This window comes from Nyctibius grandis, chromosome 3 (assembly GCF_013368605.1).
Source record: "Nyctibius grandis isolate bNycGra1 chromosome 3, bNycGra1.pri, whole genome shotgun sequence".
NCBI lineage: Eukaryota > Metazoa > Chordata > Aves > Nyctibiiformes > Nyctibiidae > Nyctibius > Nyctibius grandis.
The window spans coordinates 100,952,500-100,979,986 of record NC_090660.1 but is presented as its reverse complement, the minus strand read 5'-3'; the positions used below and the strand labels follow the sequence as shown (position 1 = coordinate 100,979,986).

Below are 27,487 nucleotides of genomic sequence, written 5' to 3'. Positions count from 1 at the left end.
GTTAACCTGAAGCAGTATATTACTTGTTTTGTTTTTGTGTCTTGGCTGTCAAACTGAAAGTACACTATTTGTATGGCTAACATTTAAATTTGATTAGGTCCTTGATTTACTGTTACTCAACTAAAATTAATTTAAAAATTAGGACTGTACAGTAACAGTAAAATGGATAAAGAGCTGGTGAGCTGCCAGCACTCAGAAGTAATGGCTGGAGGCCACTGTCAACAGATGGGAGCTTGTGGGGACTTTCCCCAGCGTTCGTGCTGGGTCTGATGCTTTTTGCTGTTTTAGTCAATTGTCTGGGTGTAAACATAAAAGCAATAGTGACAAACGATGGTTCAGTGATTGCTGGATTGCTGAAGAAGGGATGAAGTTTAAAGCATGGCTGAGATCATGGTAACATGAGTCTGTTAAAATGCAGTTTGTCTGCAAATGTGTTGAGGAAGAAGGAATGCTGGATGTGTGTGAAGAATGGAAGATTTTATCTTGTAAAGCTGTGACTGTGGGAAGACTTGGGGCTGTGAGGAAGCACCTGTAGCCAAAGGGGATTCAAGTGCAGGGCAGTGGCAAGAAGGGCTGGTGCTGCCTAGTAGAGATAGGGGGAGAGGTAGGAGGCCTGTTTAAATCCCTTTAATAAGACCAGTGCTGGAATGTTGCATTTAGTTCTAATTTCTATGAAAAACATGTACTGAAAAATTTGAAAGCATGATGAAGGCCCTGGAAGACAGGCTTAATTCTGTCAATGGTATTGCCTTTGGTAGGTGGGCTTGAGAGTAGGTTCAAGTTTGCCGTGATGTTTCTGACTGTGTGTCTCCTTACCTCACCCATGTGGGACCTCAGCAAGCTCTATTAGCTAGCTATCCCACCTGGCTGCTGCAGAGGCCCTTCTACATACAGAGTGTTGGGTGTCCTAGACAAGGCTATGCGGCGTCTGTGTGAATTTGTCATTTCTTCCCATTACAGACGGCGTGGAAAGCATTAATTCTTTTTTGTCATGTATATGCATTGTGGAAAGCTTTCTATGACATGTTTTTTCAAATTTAGACTTTGGTGTGATTAAACTTAAGTATGCTTTTAATGGAACCACAAAGAATTGCAGCAGGTAATAATTTGGGGGTGTTTTGATTCTGCAATCATAAAATGGTCAGAGAAAGGATGGATGTTGCTTTCTTTGGAATTTTTGACATATGCTATTTAATTTATGAGTGAATCTTTCTGTAATTTGGAGTGAAAAGGTTAACAAAGCATTCTTAGATTGCTGTTTACCTTTTCATTCTGAAAGATAGGATAAGTTGAAAGCCTGGGTGTACAAAGCAGCATACCAACAAGCTAAATAGGAAGAGGGTGTTCTGGAAAAATGATTATTATAGAGCCAAAACTTATTTAAAAAAGCTTCAAACTATTTTCATTTTAAGTACACCAGTGGGGTTAAACAATATTAGTAACTTCTGTTAGAGTAACAGATCATAATAATTTAAAACAAAAGGTCCCAGTGCACTTGCTAATATCTTTTATGGCTTCAGTAAAATACATCTGAAATGATTTACAAAGCAAAGCTTCTGGATGAATTCTTCCAGTTCTATACGGGAAGAGAGCCTGTTTATCTTCATGCATGTTTATATAGACCCATGGAAATTATGATCTAAATGTGAGTACTGTACTGAAACATAGCCATATATGCAGAGTAAAGAATTCAGAGCACTTGCATTCTGTCATTTATTGCACACGCGTAATGTATATTGTATAGGCTCAGTTCAATTCTGTATCCTGACTATAGAAGGACTCTATAGAATATGTACTGTACCTCGAGGAGACCTTCAAGGGAAGGGAATAGTGTGTATAGGAAAACGCTCAGGGCAATGGCTCTCTGACCAAACTTGTCTGGTTTTGAGCCTTCAGACTTAAGCACTGTCAGTGCTGGAAATACTGAAGAGCTGGAAAGATGTTTCCTCTGTACTATATTGCTATAGATTGTCATTAACTCACCCCATTACGAAAATATAAGTATAGAAACAACTGGGACAGCTGTAAAGCTGAGTGCGCGGGATAGAGTATTTCGGAAGTTAAAAGCAGAAGCACCTTAGCTGAAGTCCTTTGCAGAGCTGACCCAGCTCTCCTTAAACTTCTTAAGCTCCGTTACAGGGTTGTACAGCTTTTGGTACAGTAGTGGCCAGGCTGAGCCGTTGTAGCAGGAAGAGAACAAACCTGCAGTTTCTTGTGATGTTGGTGTTGAATCTGTTCGTATGAAAACCGTTCTGAACTCATTTTACTGTATGCTCTAGCAGGTTTTCTTTTTGTTGTATGCAGTCTACAAGGCTAGATTTCAGGCAGTATATCCCCCTCCTCCTAATAAAACTTTATGGCAGTGCTGAAGCTTACGTTCTCCTTTGGCTCTAGCCAAGGGCATGTGCAAACCCCCACTGGTTAGGGAGATGCACAAAGGAAATTAGAGTGAGTGGAGTGGATTGTGGTCTGCCATTTTGTCTCAGGCTAGGGTTTCTGAAGAGATGCTCGCCGACTGATAGCTACTCATTAAATGATCCCTTTTAGGAGTCTTATAACTATTCAGTTCCTAACTAGTTTGAGGTGTAGAAATCTCTCGATCAGAGGTATCTTTTAGGCCAGAGAAGGCGAACCTTTCACACATCAGAACCCAGGATCTTAAAAGTGTGCAGTCTCCAAAAGCAGCAGCTCATGAAAAAGTGTTAAATTTTGTATTTCACTCTTATCTTTAGAGTAAATAAAATTTCACATGTAGTGCATTACTTGAAACATCCAAAGGAGTACTTTTTTTCAGTGTATTAGTCTCCATGCCATCCATTCCTTTGGCATTCTCCTGGACAATGAACCTTGCAGCAAAATTCCTTCTTCTTTGTGACACACGCACAAACTGTTCAAGAGTAGTGGGAATAGATGGGGACACAATCTCACACGCTTCTGTGGTCTTGTGGGGAGAGCCGTGAAAAGCACCCAGGTAGACATTTGCACAGATGGTTGCATCTGGGACCATCAGACGTTCACATGACTTTCTGCTATTTCAACTGATACTTTTCTTCTAGTTGCTGATTTTTTTTTTTGCTGCCTTTTCTTCCCATCTATGCTCCACACTTGTCTCCTCTGCATTAAAATGAGGCAAGTAAACAGTTTACCACATTTTCTGATGGCTGTCAAAGCTTATTTTTTTCATTTGGTGTATATAAAGGTTTTAGCCTGATTTTGATCCATTCCTTTAATTCAATTTTTGTTCAAGATTCAGATTTTTGATAAGTATCAGTGATCTTATATTCCCTTTTTGCCCTAATAGCACATAAAGCTCCTCAAGAGATGGTATCATGTACACTATTACTTTATTCTTTATTTTAAAAATCATTGCCTTTAATGGGATCTCTAGGTAGGTTTCAGGAGAGCCAAGTCTTGAGCAATTTAGATGTTATCTGCAGAGAGCGTACTTGGCCTATTGTTTTGAACTACTTTGGAAACTACTGAGGCAATGTTACTTAAGCCGTATTAAACTCTTCCCCAATTATGGCCTAATCCTGCAAAACCAATAGCGTAGGACTTGGTTTTGAAAATGCTGCTGCTAACACCTATGGGTCTGTTCACTAAGCCTGACTATTAAGCTCATTATGAAGTGCTGTAGGGCTGAACTTTGCATTTGACACGTTAACACGTAAGTTATCTACTGGTTTATCTACTGTTTTTTGGCTCAGACAATTTTAAAGAAACAATACAAAAAACGATGTATTGCATTAAGGCTAAGGAAATACATGTCAGCTTTATTTTCTGATATTTATGGGGAAGATTTAACAGGTTATTCTGTCTTTAGTCAGTTATTGAAAACATAGATGCCAAAATGACCAAATTAAAACTCTTTACACTTAATGTTTCTTTTGCCTGGTGACTAGAATAGATTTTTTTTAAGCTGAGTTGCTTTCCTGAATGCCTAATACAGTATGTGAGACCACAAAAGTGGCATAAAACTGTTTTTGTTCATTCATACATCAATCTATTTAATACTTATTGAGTTACAGTAGTTTCAGAGAAGGGAAAAAAACCCACATTCAGTCTGAACGCTGGATGGAAAGATTGCCTTTTAAGTCCTTTCAAACACCAGGTTTAATAATAGAACTAATAATTGAGTTTTGCTGAAGTGTTATGATTAGGTCTATGTGTACTGAAGTGTTATTTGCTGCTGTCATTTGTAGCCTGTTTTCAGCTTTTTGCACGCTTGCTCAAGGTCAGAAGTGAGGCAATCATTAGCCTATAAACATAGTGACCAGTTTTAGCAATTATTATGACTGAAGTCATGTGTGATAGGACATCGTATTACACTACAGTGAAATACATAACAGAAGGGCATATTGGTCTGCCTCCCAGCTTCTTGCCTGTGTGGCTTATTTGTGGCTGTTTTCTCTTCTTCTGGTTTTCAGTTATTAGGTTGATTGTCAAGGAGGAATGGACTATTTGCTGAGAGATGGTTTTCTTCTTGAACGGCTGCCCAGGGAGGTGGTGGAGTCACCATCCCTGGAGGTGTTCAAAAAACATCTAGATGTGGTGCTTCAGGACATGGTTTAGCAGGCATGGTGGCATTGGGTTGATGGTTGGACTTGATGATCTTTTAGGTGTTTTCCAACCTTAACAATTCTATGATTCTATGATTCTATAGACAAAATGCAATAAAAATGGAATCAAAATAGATGGGATATCAATATTAGAATAAATGTGGAAAAATCAAGCTGAAACTTTGGCTAACATACTTTAAAAAGCATTTATTTAAAAACAGGGTGAGTGGAAAGAAAAAGTTCCAGCAGTTTCAAATTGTCTTGTTTTGATATATTTCTGAAAAGAAACTATTTAAATTTTTAAATAATTCACCCAAAAATTGTGGCTTTTTAAGGGTCCAAGATAATGCAAGCGAAAAAAAAGGCATAGTGGAAACAACAAAAAAAATGCTCAATATGGAATTACTTATTGTTCTAAAATTTTTTTGTATGTGAATAACTTCAGAAGTTACAAGATTTATTCTCACTGAAGGTCGTATCCCTTTTTGCAATATTGAAAACATCGTGAAACAGACTTTCTGTCCTCTGGATGGTTGTGAACTGTAGTTTAAGATGGATATGCTAAAGGGAAGTATAATTACTCCCTAAATATTTCTTCTCACTTAAGGAAGAAATAAGAATTTAATTTCTGTCAAAATGAACCTAAGCTTAAAAATCTACAAATGAGGAATTAACAAGTGTGTATAATCAAATCACGCAGGCTTATAGCAAGCTATGACTTGTGGCAGTCCCAGGAAAGGAGTAACATCTGGAAAAAATTGAATTTTTGTTTCTTCCCAAAACTAACAAGAGGGGAGAGCAAAGGGGTTATTTTCTGGTTCAAAGAAGGGAAGGAAGTGGCTCTTCTCCTGCTGTAACACCTAGCAGGGCAAAACAAAGTTCCTGAGGTTTTGGAATAAGACCTCAGTGAAACCATGTGACGCTCTATTAAATTCAAGAATCATAACTTCATAACATATTAGAAGTGAAGTGCTTAGGCAGATTTAGCTGATTTGGAAATTTAAGGTCTACGACCTCTAGCTTTATACCTGTTATTTAAATTATTCCCTACTTCATCAAAGGAAGTGAGTGCTGAAGGGGTGTGTGGTGGGGATCAAAGAGGGAATAAAACTGCCTGGATTTAACCGAACCGCAAAACGTTCTCTGCTGCCGCTTCAATTACTGAGACAGAGCAAATAATTGTTTCTTGTCGTTGCTCTTGACTCGATGGACTTTTAACTGGCGAGGCAGAGAGCGTGTGCTTCGTTTCTGTCTAGTGTAGTTGTGGTGGTTGTGTCCACCGTACTTACCCTCAGACCACGGAGGTGGCTATACAGCATCTGTGGTTGCTCCCATGGAGGATGTATCCATCCTTGGTGGATGTGCTTCTGGGCATCGGAGTGGTCTGGATGCCTGTTCTCTTCCCACCCTTTTTACCTCTGATTTATACCATAGACCCCCCCTCCCAAAACAAAAGAGTTTAAACAGATTCTGTTATTTTGAAGAATGTTATTCTGAAATACTGCATATGGTGTCATTAATCGTGTAGTTTCCCTTTAGCGGAGATTACTCTTTCCTCTGGGAAACGCTACATTTTGAACTGTCTGGCAAGGCAGAATTGAACCACATGTATGCTTTTTTCCTTCATGAACTTCTTCAAGGATATTTTCTTGATACACCAATGCCATCACATATTCATAAAAATGAAAAAAAAAGGTTAATCTTTGAACGTTTGGAATTTTAAATTTGTTCAGATGAAGATCTGTCTTCATATTAAAATGAGTATGTGGTTCACAGATGGTATAGCTCTACTCAGCTCTGAAGTGAGTAGGAAATTTGGTTCTGAAGACAAATAACATCCTAGTAATGAAAAGTAAATGTAAGGTGCATAGAATTGCTACAAATAGGAATATTCTTCTGCAAAATGTCATAGTTTTTGGCCAATTACATTTTGATTCTTCTTCCCATAGAAGCTGTGACAGACTGTACTCAACTGGGAATGGAAGGAACCTTTGACATTTTTAATAGCCTCTTTTTGCTTAAAAAAACAAATTTACGTAAGTGTGAAGTCTTTTTAAAACATCTTAGTCAGGTTTTTCAGTCCTTGTAATTTTCACTTTTTTTCCTGGCTGTCGTGAATATATTTAATGGTAAACTTTTCAACTCCAGATATTTAAAAACATTTTACACCTAGCAAAAGTAGGTGTACTTTTTGCTGAAGGAGCAAATGTAAATGCTTGGGCCTAAATAATCCACCAAATTTTGGGTACTTAGGGGAGGTTTAGGAGCATAGCAAGAAAGTAAGATTGCCGGAGGCGATTTGGATACCTTACTATGGCATCTCTTTCTTCATTCACTGTAAAGGGAGCAGAAGTGGCCTCCTGCATAACTTGGGTGTCTCAGTTACCTTCCTGAAATTAGGTGGAACTAATCTGGGTGGCTGATGAAATTTATTTTTCATAATACATTGCCTCAGGATTTTGAAAGAGCCTGGAGAGTGTGCTGAGTATTCATATGGACTATTACCTGCGTCCTACTTTTGTTACATAAGTTTAGAGCTAATTTCATGGGTTTCATAGGCGCTGTATAAGTAACAAACAACAGAACAACTCCTTTCCCTAGAGTGCAAAGGGCACTTACTGGAAGTAACAATGTGCATTTTGTTCCTAGTGCTTACATCAAGCTATGAAACAGCCTGATATATGTCAGAATAAAAGTTGTAATTCCTAGATATTTTTAATCTTGGGATACGGTACAGTGTTTGTTGTCCTTGTGTAGAAAGTTAAGATTATTTTAGCAATATTTGTTCCAACTGGGTTTTTTTGATTTATTTTCCCAAATTTAACTGAATTTAAATCGCCTCTACTGCTTTCAAGTTTAAATTAAGTAAAGGAATGTTAAATTCCTTTTATTAAAAGAAAGTTAAATAAATCCCCAGAGAAAGTAGAGCCAGATTCTGCAAGAAGCACCATGGGCAGGTGGTCTTTCCTTTGAAATAATAGTCTCATCCTTAGAGAGAGACTTTCCACAGGAATGGTGAAGACTACTGTAAGACTTATCAATAGGACATGAATGTATTTTTTTTCAAATTTTTTTGTTCATTTATAATTTTTTTTAAGTAGTAGCAGTAAAGTTTTTAAAATTCTTTCTCTTGGCTAAAGTATGGTTAAAATATTCAACTGCGTTATTCTTGCAGTTTTGGCTGCAGGTTACTTCTGCTGATGTACAGACAGACCTGAGTTACTGTACTTCAGCAGTACACCAAAAAAAAGCCAATTAAAATAACCAACAGCAATGATTTCCAAAATACCTACATGCAGACAGCTTCCCACTTTAAATGCAGTGCTACCAGTTCTTTGAAATAACTTAATGTTCACAGAGGATCTGATCTGCTCCTTGGATTTTACCCAAGGAGAATAAAAGGCTATTTTTGCTCTCTTGTAACTTGTAAGGGTTTTAATATCCATTATTTATTAAACTGAGAGCTATAGAATAGACTGGTAAAAGACCAGTTCTTTCACTGACATCAGTAAGCTTTGAAGCATATTAAAAATTATTTGGGTTATGAGTCCAAATTATCAACCTGTATTGCAACCAACAACAACAAAAAAAAAGAAGGATTTTTAAGTTAGATAACCATTTGCAATTAAGGATAAGGTACTTCTGCATATATGCAGATATTCACTGTGCATTAACCTGCATTTTCAATTGTAGCAGCAGACTTGGCCCAGTACTTTTACATTCTGTAGTGGTTCTTTTCTGTCCTGAAGTTTTACTTGCTTTTCTGTCAACTGACTAGCTATACTTCAGCTACAAAACCAGTCATTTCATTGATTATTTTTATTTCATTAACGTGCCCTCTATTAATATTTAGGCAGCTTACTGTTGAAGAATACAGACATACTATCAAATATCACTATTAGGAAAGTTTGTACACATGCACATATATAGATCTTTGTGTGTTCGCTGGTTCCCACTTTAAGCCTTATCACTGTTATTTATCATTTGTATTGCACTATAAATGCACAAAGTACAATCTTTGTGCTATATAGTCCCGTACTTTATTAGTATTTCTAAAGTCATTCACAGTATGTTTCTATTTCATTAAAGTACTTGCTTTAATTTTTTTTTGGTTGATATAAGTGGTGTAGGCATCAAGAGTTGTGAGTTGGGATTTAAACACTCTCGTGGTCAGACCTTGAATGGACATTCAGAACAGGTTTTTATCTCAAAAAATGCTCTTGACAGTTGGAGGTGATAATAGGCAATTTATTGTATTATCAGTCACTACTTATGAATAAAAGAGGAGGAAAAGAAAAATCGTTTTCTTCTGAGAGTGTAAGCCTTCACAGGTGAATTACTGGAGGAGAAGAGAAAGAGGATGAAAGAACGGTGAAGGGAACCACAAAAACAAAGACATCTTTTGACCTTGTAGTATCTCTGAAATAGCAATAAACAAAAAAACATTCCAGTGGGCCTCACTTAATTTTCTTAAAACCATCTTTTGTAAAAGCTTGAAAGTTGAGGAGGGCTCACGTTGCCTTCAAATGATCTGAACTTACTCTTGAAGTATTTTTAGTAGCCTGTAAAAGCAGCAGTGGCAAGCTCCTTTACGTGGCTTTTAAGTGGCTATGTAGCCATTAAAATTCCCGGGACCTGAAGGCTGCTTGGGGTGCACGCGGCATGGTGTGCTGCGTATCCCTCCAGTTTGGTGAGGAAACAGAGGAAGTGCCAGATCCTTCAGTGGCTGACACTGGGGGCAGCGGAGCAGCCAGAGGCAGCTGGGAAAGATGGAGTGCAGATTTTGTTCAGTAAAGTTAAGATGACCAACTGTTATAGGATGATATTTTAAATGGGGAAATGGTGTTTTTCAAATCCTTTTGTGACTCGTAAAGGTTCCAGGCTTTTCCTTTATGGAAATCTGATCAGAAAGTTACGTTGGAAACCACTGCTACAGCAAGGTTCATAAATAATGAATATTCTCTCTTATTAATCCATATTTTAGTTTAACTCTGGCTCGTGGCAAGTTGCTTCCTCAGGGAATGCAGGATTCTTTACAAGAGAAGGTGATGAGCCACACTCCCTGAGGGATTAAATTGTGAAAACAATCTCGGTTTTATACATGCTAATATAGATCTGTTATTCCCTTTCCACATCTATCACAACCCATTTTAAATTGTGGCTGATCTTTTATGCAAATAGCTGTCTTATTAGACATCGTGGCTGTATGTGCTAATGTCTCCATGGGTTTCTCGGGCTTTTGCTATCTAACCATCAAAGTGGTGGAAATGAATGATGATTAGTGCATCCCTTTGAAGAACAAAGAGGAGTAGAGGTTCTAGATGCAGGAGTCGGTGACACCGAGCCACACGGGCAAATGCGAGCGTCTCTGTGGGTCATATTAAGTCAGGAAATAATTTTTGCCTGCGTTTTCTTCTTGTGTTTTATTGGCACTGCTAACACTGCAAACATCTTTCACAGCTGACCTTTTGTTACTAAATACTAGTAGTCTATTGAAATTGCAAAAGGCAAGTCAAAACGGTCTCTAACACTGGCATAAAAAAAGCCAAGAACTAGTTTTGCAGTGTAAAATGTATCTGTTATCTCCTCAACTAGCTGGAAGTTCAAATGGTACTTTTATTTTCCACTCTCGTTATTACAATGTGAACATTATGTGAGAAATACAACTCAGTCGAGAGAATAGCTGGGAAGTGTAACATAGGGGAAAAAGCTCCAGTGGGTTACAGCTCACTGCTTATGTGTTTTACATAAAATGTGAGTATTCTCTGAATTAAACCAAAGTAATGTATGGAAACATTAGAACACTATAACTGAGTTTTCAGTTCGGATTAAAAAATGATGGCAGTCTTTTATACCTTGTTATTATTCCTGCAACCTTTAAAAAAAGGTTGCTGATTTTTGAGCACCAAAGTTCATTTTATGCCCTGTGTCCCACACTTTAAATTAAGGAGCGTGGTTCCATCTCTCTTCTTCCCGATTTGTCACTTGACATAAAATGCCAATAATTCTTATAGAATACATAAATAAAAAAGAAGAAACTTTGTGGGTTTAAAACCATAGAATCATAGAATGGTTTGGGTTGAAAAGGACCTTAAAGATCATCTAGTTCCAACCCCTCTGACATGGGCAGGGGTACATTTCCACTAGACCAGGTTGCTCAAAGCCCCATCCAACCTGGCCTTGAACACTGCCAGGGAGGGGGCAGCCACAACATCCCACGAATAATTAGTGGGATCATTCCTGCAGCTGTAAACCTTGTTTGAAGCTATGAAGGAAATAATGATGGATGTTTAAGGTTGTGATGTTGGTGATAGCCCATTCAGCAGTGCCTTGGCATGCTTTTGGCCCATGGTTTGGCATCGCAGCGCCTTCAAGGGCTGTGTTTCCCAGACACCGTGCCTTGGCAGAGCACGGGGAAGCTCATCTTGCTGTAATGCATCTGGTTATGCCTAACAGAAAAGTAAAACTCTTGCAGATACTCCAAGGCCACATGTGCACAATCTGCAGATGGTTTGTAGCTGCTGTGGCTTTTGTTCAGCCAAAGTTTGCCCTTGGCGCTGTGCTTGCCAAGGCCGGTTGGGAAAAGGCAAGTGTTGGCTGTTGTGCATCTTTTGCAGTTGCATGGTAAATCCGGCGCTTCTGGAAAATGTCAGGCCTCTTGTGAGCGCAGGGGTTGATGTTTGACCACAGAGGTGGTCAAATGGTGGGGCATATCATTGCTGTGATGAGTGATGTCATCAGCCCAGCCAAAATGGTTGAAAATCAGTGCTTTGAGCAACAAGTGTGACTGTAAAAGCCAGGTATTTTTTGGCTATGGAAAAAGAGGTGAAATGAGCATGTTTGTAGAATGTTACTGTATCTTTTGAGTGGCAGCCCTGCGAGGGGACGAGTAAGAGACCAAAAGGTTTTGCATGTTAAATGGGTATATTGGGAATTTGCTAAAATACTACTCAGATGATGCTTGTTCAGTTACATGGATGGTATGGGAGCACCAAAGTACCAAAAAGAGCATGTTTGGATGAATGGTAGTGCAGTTCCCTGTGCAATCCTAGTGTCACCTGCTTGTGCTGCACCATATGAGAAGCCCATTCAAGAGTCAGGATGGTTGTTACCTAAATGCATGGAAGGTGATTTAAACTCTCAGTACTTTGGCTGAGAGGTGTAAGATGGGCACAGCCCCAGCTCTCGCCTTTATTCTCCACTTTCTTTTCATTCGCAGATCTCTAGAGCCCATGGCAGGAAGGTAGGAGCGTGGGGTTGCTGTGTTTTAGGTATCTTGTTCCCGTCTTTTGCTCAGGGTGGCTGGAGGGCTGCGTCTGCAGGTGGGTTTCCTCGGCAATTACACCTGTGGATGCACACATGCCTAGTCCTGCCTCAGACTCGCGTGCGTACTGTAAATGTGTTTGCCAACAATACAAGCAGCTCACAATACTACATTCACACCCTGGTTTACTAAAGAAAAAAATTATACAGGAATGTAATTCAATGGTACCAAATGCTGAATTACAGTGCAATCAGGTTTTTTTCTTTTTTTTTTCATTATTCAAACTAACAGGCATTCTGTATTGCTAATAACCCATGCAATGGTGAAAAAGGTATGTTTAGAATTTATCTAATAGTCTTCAGAATAGTGATGATTAACTCCAGTGTCTCATTGTACGCTGGGAAGACTTATGAATTTGTGTATAATGATGCAAACGTTGCTTGTTACAGTTTTTTCTTATGTTAGAAGTCATTGATTTCCTTAGTAACTTATTTAGAAATAATGCTTTTTTTTTTTTTTTCTGTTACTGGCAGTGATTTTTGGATTGAAAACGATGGGTAGAAAAGATCCCTCTACAGCAAGGACTCCTGTTGACCAATACAGGAAACAAATAGGTAAGAGATCTGAAGAAAAGTTTGTGTGCTTAAAAAACATCTCTGTTTTTTGCAGTCAGACCAGCTGGTTTAACAAAATGTATTATTCCTCTTCAAAAAGTTCATGTTACTTGTGAGTGGTACAAAATAATGCATGCTCCAGGAAAACATCTTTTATGTGCTTTTGACTAATTCATTCAGCAAAACCTTTTATGCAGACAGTGTTTCGTGTAACTTGCAAAAAATCCATGTTCTGTGTTTGGAAATGCTAGTGAAATAGTGCAGTGCAGCGGCTACGTGATGTTTCTGAACTGTTGGAACTTTCCTGATTTTCCTGTTTGTCTCCAGTGTAAAATACAGGCATTTCTGACAAAATACTTTTCCAACTTTGTAACAATTTTTGATACGCTGAAAGATACAGAGCTTTACATTGTATAATGACGTTTATTCTCACGTTAACATTTTAATCATTTATTTTCCTAGTTTTTTTTCTGTTCTTACCCATTGTAAATGTAGGTAACTTGTATACAAAATATGCACGTGTACACACACGAACGCACACACATACACTCACACAGGAATGTACATCACAGACACAAATCCCTATTTTTGTGCTTAAATGCAAAGGTAAATGATTTATTTTTGGAATCCATATGTGACAATTCTATCTCTGTAGGTGTTAAATGATATTATAAACCAGGCACAATATTTAAAAAGTGCGTGTGTAAAATGAGGTACCTTAATCTATACTGTTATTTAGGTGAATGACTTTGGTTTACAGTTGCTAAGCACCAGCATCTGTGTTTAAATATGCAGAAGAATAGCAAGTGTCTGGGAAAAAAGGACTGTTTATGATGTACATTCTCATAGTGAAAGTGCTAGCGGTACGTGAACAATCTTATTTTTATAATATCTTAATATTTTCAGTGCTACCTTACTATTTTAATATAAGTGTTTTAATGGCCTTTCCTGCATTTAAAGTTGAAAGTAAGGGACTATTTTGTATTTTATTTGTTTTACATAGCTGTAGAATGCTTTATATTTCCGAATCTTGGGCAGTTTGTGTGGCTGGCTTCCTCAGTTCATTCTCTGAGATAGTTAGAAACGTGGCTGAAAACCTCTAAGTACCTTTGCAGATGGGAAGCAGATGTACTGGAAAAATGTTTAAATAGACGGGCTCTCCACTTCTGTGCTCTGTAGGTTTCGTATAGAAAACCTTGCAAGGGAGCTATTACCCAGCAGAAGATGACACCACAAATATTTCACCCAAATGGGTTTGGTGAGAAGTAGGAGCACTCCAGCTCATCTTCGGGACAACTCTTCCCATGTAACTGGATGTTTGGAGAGAGGATGATTGCATCAGGTTTCTGGCATTTTCTCCACATGTTTTTTGTCATGGACACTTCTTTTTCAGCCACCTCTGTTAGGGTTGCTTTTCTGCCTTTTGTGAACACCTTCAGGTGACCACAGTTGGAGTAATTTTTGGAAGTCCTCTGCAGGGTGAAAGAGACTGGTGGTCTCCAGCGGGATCCCTGGAGAGCAGGCTGGGCTGCTGGAGGACCAGGGGGGTGTAAAACTGCATCTAAATATGAGCCTCACAAAATTACCTCCTGCTCTTCCACAGCTATTTCTTGCACATTACCACCACGCGGCACCGTGTTTGCACATCTCACACCTATGAGATGCCAGGACTGATCAGCTGTGCCCTGGGCAGGGGAGACAACTGGTGCTGTAGCAAAGGGGTGAGAAGATTTGTATTGGGGCCCAGCACTTAGAGGGATCCTGCTCTGTAGCCGACTTTCCGGTTTCGGGCTAGCGTGTCATCTGAACAATTTGGCACCTTCCCTGTTATACGATGCAGCACTGTGATCCATTGGGTACTGCAAAATACAGTGTCTGAGGGGGCTCATAATAAGCTCATTTTCCTTAGATGCGACGCAACAATGCTTTTAACTTGGCAAAAGCAAGTGTTAAAAATTATCGTAGGGAAGAATCTCATGCTGGCAGGCAAATAAACTATATAACCTAGGAGATGTTTCTGTGACTGTAGTATTCCTTAGAGGACAGAGAGCAAGACCTAAGATAGACTATCCAGTGCCTTTTGCTCTGGTGATAGTTGTTTCAGCTCCCACTCTGGACATTCAGTGATATAGCCATAGAGTTTGCCAATGGAAATTAGTTCTCTGATCTCACTAGTGAACTTAATGAATGTGAGAGGGAGGAGTTGAAAATTTATGGATATGATTTTATACTTTAATGTTGTGGGCGTGTTGGAGTTTTATATATAAGCATTTTGGGCTAGCTTTAGGCCTGGTGGCTGAGCTTAGTGGAGCTATCCCTCTGTTCTCATTATGCCCTTAGGAGCAATAAATAAAAATATTGTCCAATAAACAACTTTTCTTGTCATAATGAATATGGAAATCTTTCTCTTTTTTCTTTTTTGCCATTACTTGTTGATTTTTTTTCTTCCTATATAGTTTTGTGCAGGTGATGATAATTCATCTGTTTATCACATAATCACAGGATGGTGGAGGCTGGCAGGACCTCTGGAGGTCATCTGGTCCCCACTGCTCAAGCAAGGCCACCTAGAGTCAGTTGCCCAGGGCCATGTCCAGATGGCTTCTGAATATCTCCAGGAAGGGAGATTCCACAACCTCTCTGGGCAACCTGTTCCTATGTTTAACCACTCTCAAAGTAAAAAGTGTTTTTTTTAATATTTAAATGGAATTTCCTGTGTTTCAGGGTGTGCCCATTGCCTCTGGTCCTGTCACAGGGCAGGAGTGAAAAGAGCCTGGCTCTGTCCTCTTTACACCCTCCCTTCAGGTATTTGTATACATTGATGAGGTCTCCCCTGAGTTTTCTCTTCTGGGTAAACAGTCCCAGGTCTCTCAGCTGTCCTCATAGGAGAGATTTTAACTCCTCTTGATCTAATTCTTCATGATCTGATTTCATTCAGATACTTATTGAAAATTATACAGGAAGTATTTCAATTTTGCATTAAAATCTGTTCATCAAATAAGCGCTGGATTTGGCAGTTTAGGTACTTTTGTAGGCTGTGAGGCTGTTCAGAAGACCCCCCCAAAATACAGAACACCATCATGTTCCAGGACTGTGTAGCTTATGGGAGGGTCATTCTTTTTTGTGGGAGAACAGAGACAGAAGCTCATCTGTTTTGGAGATGGATGTTTGATCACCTTTTCCCACATAGGTTATATCTAGAAACAGTGGGCAAAGGGAGGCTGCATCAGACCTGTCTTTAAAAAAATTAATCAAACCCATTTAAAGTTTTAAATCCATGCCTGGAGTGATTGCTGTCCTTCCTTTCCAGGCGTTCGGTATCTATGGATTCTTGAAAATATTATGATGGATGCTGGCTGCACAGCTATCTCTTACTGACTAATGGTGTGGCGTTATTTTTTAGCTCACAATTTAATGTTTTCTAGCCTTGCTCTATAGAAGGTAACCAGATTGAAACATTTTTAATACCTTTTTTTTAAATGGAAAATGGCAGTCTTCGAGGAACAACATGTCACAAAGTCATGTCAACTTCAGCACAATTTTCAGTTAGATGTTTAGTGGAGTAATTTGAAATAAAAGCAGATTTTTAATTTCATTTTGTTCCAAGCTTTCTGTTTTGTTCTGAGTTTCCATACGGCACGCCACATGTTTGCCCTGTGCCACGGTTCGAGTTCATGTTGATCACTTCAGTTCAGCCGTCTGCCTTTTCCTCTCCTCCATGAGTGCAAGATCACTCGTGTCTTGTTTGCCACTGTGCCATTAGCGGTTGCTGTTTGGTTCAGTAGCATTTTCAGAGGATTCCCCTGGCGTAGAGATTGATATTGCTCTTCTCTGTCAGCTGGCTCTCAGCCATCTCTCCTGCCACCAGCCAAAATTTGTCTGTAGTGCCTCTTGTTCAGCTGCGGTATCCAACAGCGGCACTGCCTTTTCCGTGGAGAACAGAGGCAGCCTTTTAGTTATTGGACCGAACTGGCACTGGCTTCGTGAAGACTGTTCCCAAGTGGGACAGGGAATAGCAGCAGCAACCTTTTTGAAGTGGCTTAGACTGTGCCTGGAGGAGGGGGGACAGCGCTGAGGGATCTCTCCCAGTTCAGTCCCCGTGAGCAGCCGAGGCTCTGGAGGAAGCATGAGGAAAAGTAATTTAAACACTCTTTCTCCAGCTCGCTCTAACATACACAAACACACACCTGTCATGCAGCAGCAAACAGGGCAGCTCTTCTGCATAGTGTTTCCTTCTCACTGCTGCTGTTTGTGCTGCTGTGCTTAATTTGCTGGGATCGGAGGAAAGGTGTGAGGCAGTATGCATCTTTCTGCATTTATGCAGTCTTGCTCTGCAAATGCTGTGAAAATAGCAACAGGTTTTGCACCATATTTGCTTTGTTTACTGTTATGTGTGCTTTAAGTTCCCAGAACAATTCCACATGTATATTTTCCATCCTTCTTCATCTGGTGTGTCGCTTGCTCGGCATGGAAGCCGCAGGATTTGTGGGTAGTGTTCATGACTCGTGTGATTGCAGGATCCTAAGCAGGCATACTGAGAGGATTATAGCATAACTAAAACCTGGTCTGCAAATCAGGAATAGACATACTTTTGGCTCCCATACTATTGTGTTGCTGTAGCATAATTTTACATGAGGAGAGGTTGTTTGCCAATCATTCAACCTCCGATTTGTAGACTCAAAGGTCTGCTTATTGTCTGCTTATTATCTTCTGACTTGCCAGCTTGATCCTTTAGGGGCTGGAGCTTATACCGGCATAGCCCAGGGGATCTTTGGAGTAAACAAGGCTTCTCACATCCCCTGGGAAGGAGTAAAAGTTATGAATGAAAATAAATTCTCTTTTTGTTTTGGAAAGCAGAAGGTGCTAGGCTGAGCATGATGGCCCAGTGGTGATGGTGGTGCTCGTTGACATACCACGCGCAGAGCGATGGGGTGATGAAGAGGACTAGGTGGGAGTCCTGAGACCCCGGCTTTAGCAGCCCAGGAGGGAAGAGAGAACTGCCCACCTGAACTAACAGATAAAACTCTCTGGGTAAAGTCACCCCCTTTTTAAAACTCTCTGGTGTGGGAAACTGGTGATTCATCCAGAAGAAGGGCATCTCAGCCTAGTGCCAAGGGTTACGGTCCCATTGTAGCCCCAATGAGATGGAGAAGAGCTTGTCTCTCAGTGTGAGCATGGTGGGCAGAGCTGGGCTCTGTTGCCTCCCAGCCTCCTGCACAGAGTAGCTCAGCTGTCAGCTCGGTGATTGCAAAGGAAAGCAGTCCCAGTCTGCCAAACCAGGAGTTGTTTGTGGTAATAAGATTGCACTGACAATATGAAGGAATAGACCTTGGTGAGATGGATGGATGGATGGATGGATGGATGGGTACTAGTGGCAGCAAAAACATCTCCGGGGTTCCCACCTCCAACTACCAGCTCAGTTGTGAGCATGGACCTGTTGCCTTCCTGTCTCCAGAGGGAAGCCCTTCTTGTGGCAGATAGCCATCTCCACTTGCCCTACTGCTAAAAGCAGTATCTTTACTCTCTGCTACCTCACCTTTTTCTCTGTTTTCCATTATTGTTCACCACCTGCTTTTTTACAGCATTAATGTCCTTGTGCCTTCCTTATCCTGAGTAGTGCCATTACATACTCAAATCAAACCGGCCACTAACAGTCTTCCTTTTCAGTTCAAAAAAAGGGAAAGTGTTACATTTTGGTACTTTCTCCTGAAATATATTACATACTTGGAAGTGGAATGTGATTGTTTTGTTTTGGATCAGGAAATGTTTGTTATCAGCATCAAAATTTTAGATTTAATTCCTGAAACAACATCAACAGCAGCAACAGCAAAGAATGTTTGGACTGCTTTTGTGCTGAAAATTTGAAAATCACACCATTTGTCACAAAATAGGGATTTCTGTGTCTTTTGTCTGTTAAGAAAAGGCACAGGATCAGAAGGCAGCATTTGCATCATCGAGATTGTTCTCTGTTGTCACAAGCAAAGATGTAGCAGGAGTGATGTCAATGGAATGAAAATTCTCCAACCTATTTTCTTAATTAGTCATGTTTTTTTTTTTCTCTCATATTTGATGTCAGTCACCTATTTATTGGGGGAAAGGCAGGGAGGAGAAAAGTACAGAAACAAATACTTGCTATTCTAAGTTGAGACAAAAAGGGAAGAGACCTCTCCTACTATTTAGAGTGTAAACAGTTCCAGTTCATGGTGTGCCCTTTTTTTTTTTTTTTGCATATGGAACATTACATTTACTCGCTTGAATTTTTCTAATAAAAATATACTATTAAGCACATAATAAAGAGAAGTAGGAAAAAAACCCTCCTTTTGCTATTACGTGTGACTGTTGGCAAGTTTTGGAATCTTTTCCTATGCTGTTTCATACTTCACAGTGATATGCCACGGATACCACCTGTAGTCCCTTTTCTTTTGTTTGGGAGGAGGTTTTATGAAGAGTTAATTTCTTTGTCACAAAAATTGAACTAGATCTTTTGGTCAGTGATAGCTGTTTTGAGTTCAGTTTTGTGCCAGTGGCATCACTTCTTGGAAACTAAAGCAGGAGCAACTGAGGAAAACACTGCTGTGAAGTGAAGCCTAGTCTGGCTGTACTAATTTAATCCACATTTTGTGATGGTTGAGATGTTTTTAAATATGTTCTGTGAAGGCTGATGATGGATTTTAAGCACATACGGTGTGTGATCACTTATTTTTTAAAGTCCAAAGCAGTAAAGCTATATTTTATTGCCTTGGCTTAGAGCATAAAAGGTGGTGGTAGATCTGGATATGTACTTGTGTTAGTGTGGATATTATTTAGTTTTCATTTGCCGGGCAGACACAGCCCCAGCCTGAGCAGGGATGGGAGGGGTGGACACAGAGCCGGGGGCTGTGGGAGCACGTACACACACCGTGCAGGGATGCTGAGGAGGAAGGTGGTGGAAGGTGGTGTGTCTAACCCTTGTCTCCCATCCCCTCTCCACAGCAAAAGCCTAGAGTTTCTCTGAACTTGTTTGATTATACTACTTTTACTATACATTTATACTACACTTGTTTAGTACTTCTATACAGATTCCGGAGGCTCATAGTCTGCTCTTATTTTCATCTCATCAAAAATATCACCATTTCACTCAGTGGAGTTGCTACGAATTTTTTTAGAGATGTAAATGAGAGTGGAATTTGACACACTGTTTCCAATTGCTGAACTGCATTTCAGCATGGTGTTATTTCAAGCACTTGCAATTCCTGTAAGGTATCTGGTGTCTACAGAGCTCTTGCAATGACACATATTTGTGCTTGTGCTTACTCTCAGCTTCTGATCCATTCTTCAATGGATTCATTTCTGCAGTCAAAAAACCCAAATCTAAACCAACCTCTTTGCATGCCCTCCAAACTACATAAAAATTTCACTATAGACACATAAGCATGTATATATTACATTCAGAGGCAGAGCAGTTTAACATTTTTAGAAATTCTTTCACCAGGCTTTGAAAATCTTAGCTTGTACAGTGTGAAGGGTGGACTTCAAAGTACTCATATCTCAACGTGAATCTGTAAATCTAACTTCAGGCACCCATTTCTAAAAAATCTCAGACATAATTTTTCTATGTATACAGAGTTCATATATATGCACTCTCTGCGTGTGGTGCATGTGCTTATATTTGTAGGTAAAATTACATCAATATAAATGCAAGGAGAGTTGGGCAGTGAACTACAAATCTGATTTCCTCTTCTTCCATCATAAGGCAGCACTGCAGAAGGTGTAAGAATGAAGTGCCCAGTGCACATTCATCTATCAAGATGTGCTTGATGATAGATGTTTAAGGTGGACATAATGCATAGTTGTAACTGCATTTCTTCAGTTACAGTGCTGTGAGATGTAGCACTGTTTTTTTTGGTGCAGTTAAGTTCTGTCCAGCCATTGTCCCACAATGGAGGGTGACAGTCTGTTAAAACTGCTGCTCCTCCACTGTCTGGACTAGCAGAAATGAAGGCAACAAGGACTCTGGCGAGCATTGCAGGAGGCACTGGTCTAAAAAGAAAGACATAGAGTCCACTTGGCTCAGTTCAAGAGGTTTAACTGAAGGGACTTTTGTTTTTGATGCTTCAGGACGTGACCATGTGCATTATGTAGTTCAGCAGGTATTGCACCTATTTATGTCCTTAAAAAAATGTGTTAGATGTCTGTGTTCAGGGTAAGCATGACCATAGAACAGTCATCTGGCTTTTGTAGTGAATTTGTTCACATTGGTGATTGCTATCATGCAGTCCATTAATTGCGTGTTGTCAGGGATTTCTGTGACTGGTTTGTATTAAAAATATTTTTTCAGTGGAAGCTTTTGCATCTATTATGCCTTATTTTGGAAGAAAGTTAGGAACTGGCTACATTGTGGTTTTCAAGGTCTTGAACTATTTATGGGATTGTCTGCTAGGCCCTGAGTATTACTTGCAGGCTTTAAATGTTGGGTGGTAAACAAAGTAACAGGGCAGCGGGAGAATGATCTTAGTAAGCTCAAACTGCTAGAATGAAAATATAAAAAGACAGTTGCTTAATTTGAATTACAGTTACAGAAATCACAAACATCATGTGCCTAGCTTTTGCTTTTACTTGGTGGTAAGGGCTGATTAAAAATAAGTGCTATTGAAAGTATTCACACATTCAAAGTTATTTTGAGATGTTTCATTTGTGTAAATGTTGCATCAGTACAGCAAAGCACCATGAAGTGAACACAGAGCTCTACAATAAGTGGAATGCAGGAAATCAAATACTCTGCCCTGATTGAGTATTCTGATTGCAGTTAATAAATTTACAGATAATATAAGGCAAGTCACTAATCTGTTGTTTAATCTCTGAAATACTTTACTTGAAATCTGGTCCTTATCATCATCCCAGCTAAATAGATACCCTGTTTACTGTGGGACCAGCTGAGTGATTTTTGCTCTGCTAAGCTATTGGCACTGTTGTAAAATAACTCATACATTAAATAATATTTTCAAGAGTTTTGACTGCCTGTTAAATGGGAAAGGTGGAAAAAGCCTGCTTTTTCCTTAGTTTATTTTCTGTGAATATCTTAGCATATTCATCATGTCTGCATTGGTGCTGTAAGATTTGTAGCAATACCGATATCCTTGATTATGATATTTGATTTTTCATTAACAAAGTAACTAATTTTAGAATTTTAACTAATTTTCATTAACAAAGTAACAAAGTTAGCATTGGTGCTGTAAGATTTGTAGCAATACCGATATCCTCAATTGTGATATTTGATTTTTCATTAACAAAGTAACTAATTTTAGAATGCATGGTGCTTTTTATTAGAATTAATTTTCCTATGGTATTTTAACCAAATACCTGTGGGCTTTCTTGTTCATAAGAATTGGGGTTTGTATGATCTAGGGTGTGATAGGTGAGAGGATTTGACACAGCTTGTCACTAAATCACTCGCTCAGGTTCAGTCTAGGTGATAGTCATGGGAAGATGGTAACTGCCTGGCAGATGTTGGGTGGCATTTATGATGTGATGTTTGTGCATTCAGTTCCTAGTGGAGAAGTGTTGAAAAACATCATCATTTGTTGGCAGTCAAAACAGAGAGGAGGTGGATAATGAACTAGCATATGGAATGAAACAGTGTCTCAGCATTAGACATGGTCCCTTCAGCTCAAGGTTACAGCATACTGATGAGAGTGTGGCCCAGATTCACTGAAGCTGTTGTGAGTATGTCTGAACTCAGAGGGTGCTTTAAATCCCTCAACTTTGGACCTCTTGAGCATAGTGCTCATGTTGACCTGCCTCTGGCAGCACTGATTAACTTGACCACGATTCTGTGTGTTATGGCAGTGTATCTCCTGGTTTGAAGATGGCTTGCACCTAACCAGTTCACATCACAGGCAGAATGAGTGTGCAACTGTTTGTGTAGACCTGGCCTGAGGGACCTTCAGTCACTGTCACTGAAGAGCTGGAAAAAGTTTTAAGATAAAGTAGAATGCAGGTGGGGCCTCCTAGGAGTTTTTCAGGCATTGAGTGGGGATGTGTAAGAATCACTTCTGTAGGCTTCTCTTCTAACAGGTGAAAAGTCTGAGTTTGGGCTGGTGATTGATGTCTGCACTTGTAGGTTAAGCAAGCCTGGTACTGCTTTCTGGCACAGAGGTCAACTGACATCAAATGACCCTGTCCATACTTTTAAACACTTATCCCTAAAACAGTGTGGCTGCTTGCAAACTGCTTATTGAAAATTGCTTCAGCCCACGTTAACTCTTGAGCTATGTGTAGGAATTGCTTGGGAGAGGGCTACTCTGGGCACAAACTGTGCTAGGGACATTGTAACAATTGGAGGGTGCAGACCATTGAATTCCAGTTCCTATTGGAGTTGTATAATATGTTGTATAATATGCAACCAGATAGCCGGAGGGTACAGTTTGACATTACAAAGTGACCTTTAGCAACACCTACACCTCTCTACTTGTTCCTGTCCCCATGCCACAGTGTATACTGTACCATCCTCTAGGATGGCACAGCTGTTTCTGGGCCATTTTGATCCAGCTTGATGAAAAAGATGTGCTGGGCAGTTTTTCAGTTGAATCAATTCCCTGATCTGCTTCATCATCTGGCTGCATGCACAAACTGGGCTAATATGCATCGACGAGCAGGACAGCACACTGCGGGGGCTGAAGTGTGTGACAAAACTGAGGCCAACAAGTGTCATAAACCAGTATTGCTGTTGGACATCTTGCAAAGCCAAGCCACACCTCGAGTGAGTCTAGAAGGAGTCTGTATTCCATATAACATGGAGATTGAACAGATTAGGAAGTGTAAGAAGGATTTGCTTCCTGTGTAGGCTTCCCCCAACTTCTTAGAATCACTTTTGATTTCAGTCCAGTGGCGTCTAGGTCAGATGAGTCCCACTGGCTGAATTACTTTATGAATAATAACTACAATAGTTTAAATCCATGTACTTTTAGAGGTATTTTACACTGTCTGCAGTGAACAATGATGTTGTCTTCCATATACGTGGAAGGCACAACAAAACCTGAATGCAGTTCTTTTTTTGGCACAGCCTTTTCCATAACGTTCGGGTATAATACAGTGTATTTTGCCTACCGAACATTAGAGAGAAATGGAGTGAAGTGACTAGTGGAATTATCTCTGCAAAAATACTTTTCCAGAAAAAGCAGGGTGCAGTCCGCTGTGCCTTTTCTGGAATAGATAGGGACTGTGCAAACTAGAATGAACTGCACAGGGAGAAACATTGAATAAATTGCAAATCAAATAGAACTGAAGGTACAATCCTTAACATACTTCATAGTGTGAAGTGTCTCAGAAAATCAACCTGTTAAGTACAATACCAGATGGAAATGATTGGTAGAGTTACAAAAAAATCAGACTCACGTCTGTAATGCAGGAGGCTCCGTGTGTCTTGATAGGCAGCTTGGAAAGCCACAGACCCCACAGAATATTTTCTGTGGAACGATTTCTGTCCAACTGGCTTAATGGAAAAAGCAAATATGACCTGTTGTGTTTGTGCAGAGAAAACTATCAAATTCTAATGAGTAATCGTCATGAAAAGTATAAAGAGGGAACTGCTTTCATGTACTCTTCAGAGTATTGTCTGGAGAGGAGAGAGGATTGTCTTCCCTGTCTTACTTCTATCACTGATGCAAAAAGAGAAATTAAAAAGCATAATACAGTGTTAACTTTTTTGCTTTATCCAGCTACCTTTCAGGTAATTTTTAGTCTGAAGAGAAACACTTCCTACAGTCAAGACGCCATGAGTAGGAAGTTTGGATTCTATGGTAGAGATTTGGGACAGGTATCACACTACTGAATTTAGCAAAGTTATTTCAGATGCTCACCCTTGCAACTGGGAGCAAAATCCAATCTGTAAGTGTGAAGATAAAATGAAGAACATTTAGATACTGGAAAGGCTTATTATGTTTCTTCATTATTTGTTTGTTGTCTGTTGTCAAAATACTATCAAAGAACTGTGCATGTTGCTAACTTAGTAATGATTTTGGAAAAGTTTCATGATAAAGGAGGCTAAACACGAGTACAGATTGCCCAGAGAAGTTGTGGCATTTCCATCTCTGGAAATTTTTTGAAACTGAGTTGTACGAAGACCTGAACCACATGATCTAACTTTGTAGTTAGCCTGACCTAGCTTCTGGCTAGAGTAGGTAACCTCCAGAGGTCCCTTCCATCCTGAGTTATTCTGATATTCTCTGCCATTATTTTCATTTGTTTCTGAAATGCTGGGAATATTTGCTTCGAGTAGTACTGGCATAGAGTCCTGCCACAGAAAAGGTTCTCAGAGCTGCTCAGTACGCTACGTTGCATGGGCAGATGAAGAAAAAGAAAACTAATGATACAGTACTTCTCATACATTGGGAATGTCAGGGTGGTTGCATCAGCATCTTAAAACATGGCTTATATCTTTACTTTGATGACCAGCTAGCTTGATACCAATGATGTCAATTCATCAGCTGGAAATCTTAGAGGAAATGACCCCTTGTTTCTGATGATCACCCAAAATGTAGTCATGAAAAAAAGTGTGTTTTATCCTTGTATGTATTCAAAGTAGAGATAAGAAATAATAAATCCATTAAATAGGGCACTGGAGACAGTGTGTTTGAAGTACTGAGCACTGCTTTGCTCATCCATGCTTAAGAAACATGAATCGAAAGTGAGATGCTGATAGAACTACTAGGATGACCAAGAAGAGCCTTGTTTAGCACAGCTGAACACAAACTAAGACAAATATGGTTCCTCTTGGTGAATGTTTTGGGGGTAAACACTTGGGAAAGACAACAGTCCATATATATCCAGTCTGTAACTGTGTATAAATTGTCCATAAAATAACATAGCTAGAAATTAGAAGGTAGTTTCTTTACCAATAGGAGATTGAGCGTCTTGAGCAATGTCCTACTTATAGTGCCAAAGACAAATAAAAAACCCCAAAGCTCCAACTTATTTTCCAACTGATCGTTCTCTATGATCAGTTTTGAACAAAACTGAATGATATAGGTGCCTTCACTAACAGAGTACTGTATTTCAGTAGTTTACCAAGTCCTTCCTAGTCATATGTTCCATATGGGCAAAGTTTCACTGTGAAGTGGAGCAGCTTTCCGAGATATTTATATCTAGAAAATGCATTTGGAAGGATTACCATAACTTTCTGACTGTAGTTTTCCTTGTAGAAAAATTAATACTGAGTATTTTCACCAAAATCAAGATTTCAGGAGAACTGAAAATACAATCTTGAATTTCACAGACTTTTTCCTTTTTGTTGAAGAGAATATGAAATTCATGCTGAAAGTCCAGGCTGAAAGGAGAGAGATAAGGGAAAAGGGCACATTTTGATTGGAACACTAGCCTTTGTTTTTCAGTGCCTATGCTCTCAACGTAATATGGTGAAACTATCAAAACATTTCCACAGCATCATCTTTTCTTGTTTGTTTTTGGGGTGTTTTAATAAACTGCTGGGTGTACATTTGGTGTTGCTGCTTTTTTTGTTCTTTATCTTATAGAAGTGCAGTACTTAACAGTCTAGTAGTAAGTATAGTGTGCAATTTCTCGGAGGATCCCCAGTTGTACGTCTTTGACAGGACTTTGCTATGTCACCCCTTGGCCCTAGCTGTTGCAGAATGTGCTGCTGGTACGAATAGGACGTGACTCAGGCATTCTTGTAATCAAAAAATGCCAATGGGAAACTAAAGAATGGTTCATACCAAATACTTCTAGCAATTAGCTCATCCCCAGGGGGGCAGAAAAGAGAAATGCATAGCATTTGTAAGTTGTCAAGGAACCTGGGAACATACTTCATTCAGTAAGTAAATAGGAAGAGTTTGGAAACAGTTTATAGCAAGTGCCCAAGGTTGTGGAGTAAGGGCATGGTAATGTGGGCTGTCTCCACTGCGAACATCGCTGATGGAAGTGCTTTCTTTAGGTAGAGTTTTCATTCTCCACTTATCTATTTATTTATTGAACAGCATGTGCAAAATCAGTCATATCCCAAGAATTATTTTAACCTAGCTTAGCACATTTTGAAAAAAAATCATGTGGGTGCGCAGCACTAAGCATTACTGAAATCTTCGGCATAAAATTGCTTGTATCTTGGAAGTGCACACCAGTATGGGGGACATTGAAAGAACTTCGTTCCCAGTAAATCTTGGAATAGGTAGATACATTGGCTGGAGAGGGTTGTAGTTGGGTAAACACCTGGAGCAGAAAGTGATCAAGGCACATGTATTTATGCAGACTATTGATCACTAGCATATCACAGGGACATATCACCTAAGGCTGCCATTTTATCGTGGCCTGTGATGCTGGCCTTGGAGAAGAATGAGATGAGACTATTGCCATGTTTTACATCATCAAATCTCTGTACTTTTCCTAACCCAAAAGAAGGAAGACTGTTACCTAGGAGTGCTTGCACATTTGAAGAATCAAAACATGAATGTTTTGTCCAAGGTCATACCCAAAACATGTGGCTGAGAGAGGAAAAGATACTCTGGTCTTGTTCTATTACCCTAACCATAAATGCATTTGTTATCTTCCATTGGTCCCTTGCCTCATTTACTACACTTCATACAACTTGATCAATGAGTCTTATCATCCATATTTACTTGGCTACTGAAAGAGGAAGGGGCTTCTGAGCAGCAGACATTATCATAAAATGAAAAAACTCATAAAATTCTGTATTCTGGTATATATGTTAGGAGCAGAGAGCTTTATATTTATTCCTTGACTTTTCAGTGCCTGCCTTTGCATATGCTAGTATCCATATCTATATTAAAAATACAGGTGGGTGCCTAAAGATTTTTCTTACGATATTTCTGTGGAGAAAAGCAATAAAAAATACAGCACTAGCACACCATGGAGTGAACTGTCAGTGAGTCCTTTTGCCATGCTCTGTAGCCCTTCTATTGTAAGAAAAAAAAATTACTGATTAGAACACGTGCATTAAATTAGCATTGTGTTTCTGCCACACCTTTGGATTTTACGCCAAAAGAACTAAGATGTAACTCAATGTAAATCTTCATTTCATTTACGTTTCACTGAAATGTTAGTTG

The 27,487-nt window shown here is 39.5% G+C and overlaps 1 protein-coding gene across 3 annotated transcripts in view; it reads left to right on the top strand.

Annotated features, from left to right (window-relative positions):
* Window positions 1-27,487, top strand: part of TRIQK (triple QxxK/R motif containing) — a 62,374-nt gene that overhangs the window by 6,078 nt on the left and 28,809 nt on the right. For all 3 annotated transcript variants that reach the window (XM_068396738.1, XM_068396740.1, XM_068396737.1), the window contains one exon: window positions 12,357-12,437. In XM_068396738.1, the coding sequence (XP_068252839.1) occupies window positions 12,377-12,437 (61 nt within the window). In that variant the 5' untranslated portion in view covers window positions 12,357-12,376. The remainder of the gene's footprint in view (window positions 1-12,356; window positions 12,438-27,487) is intronic.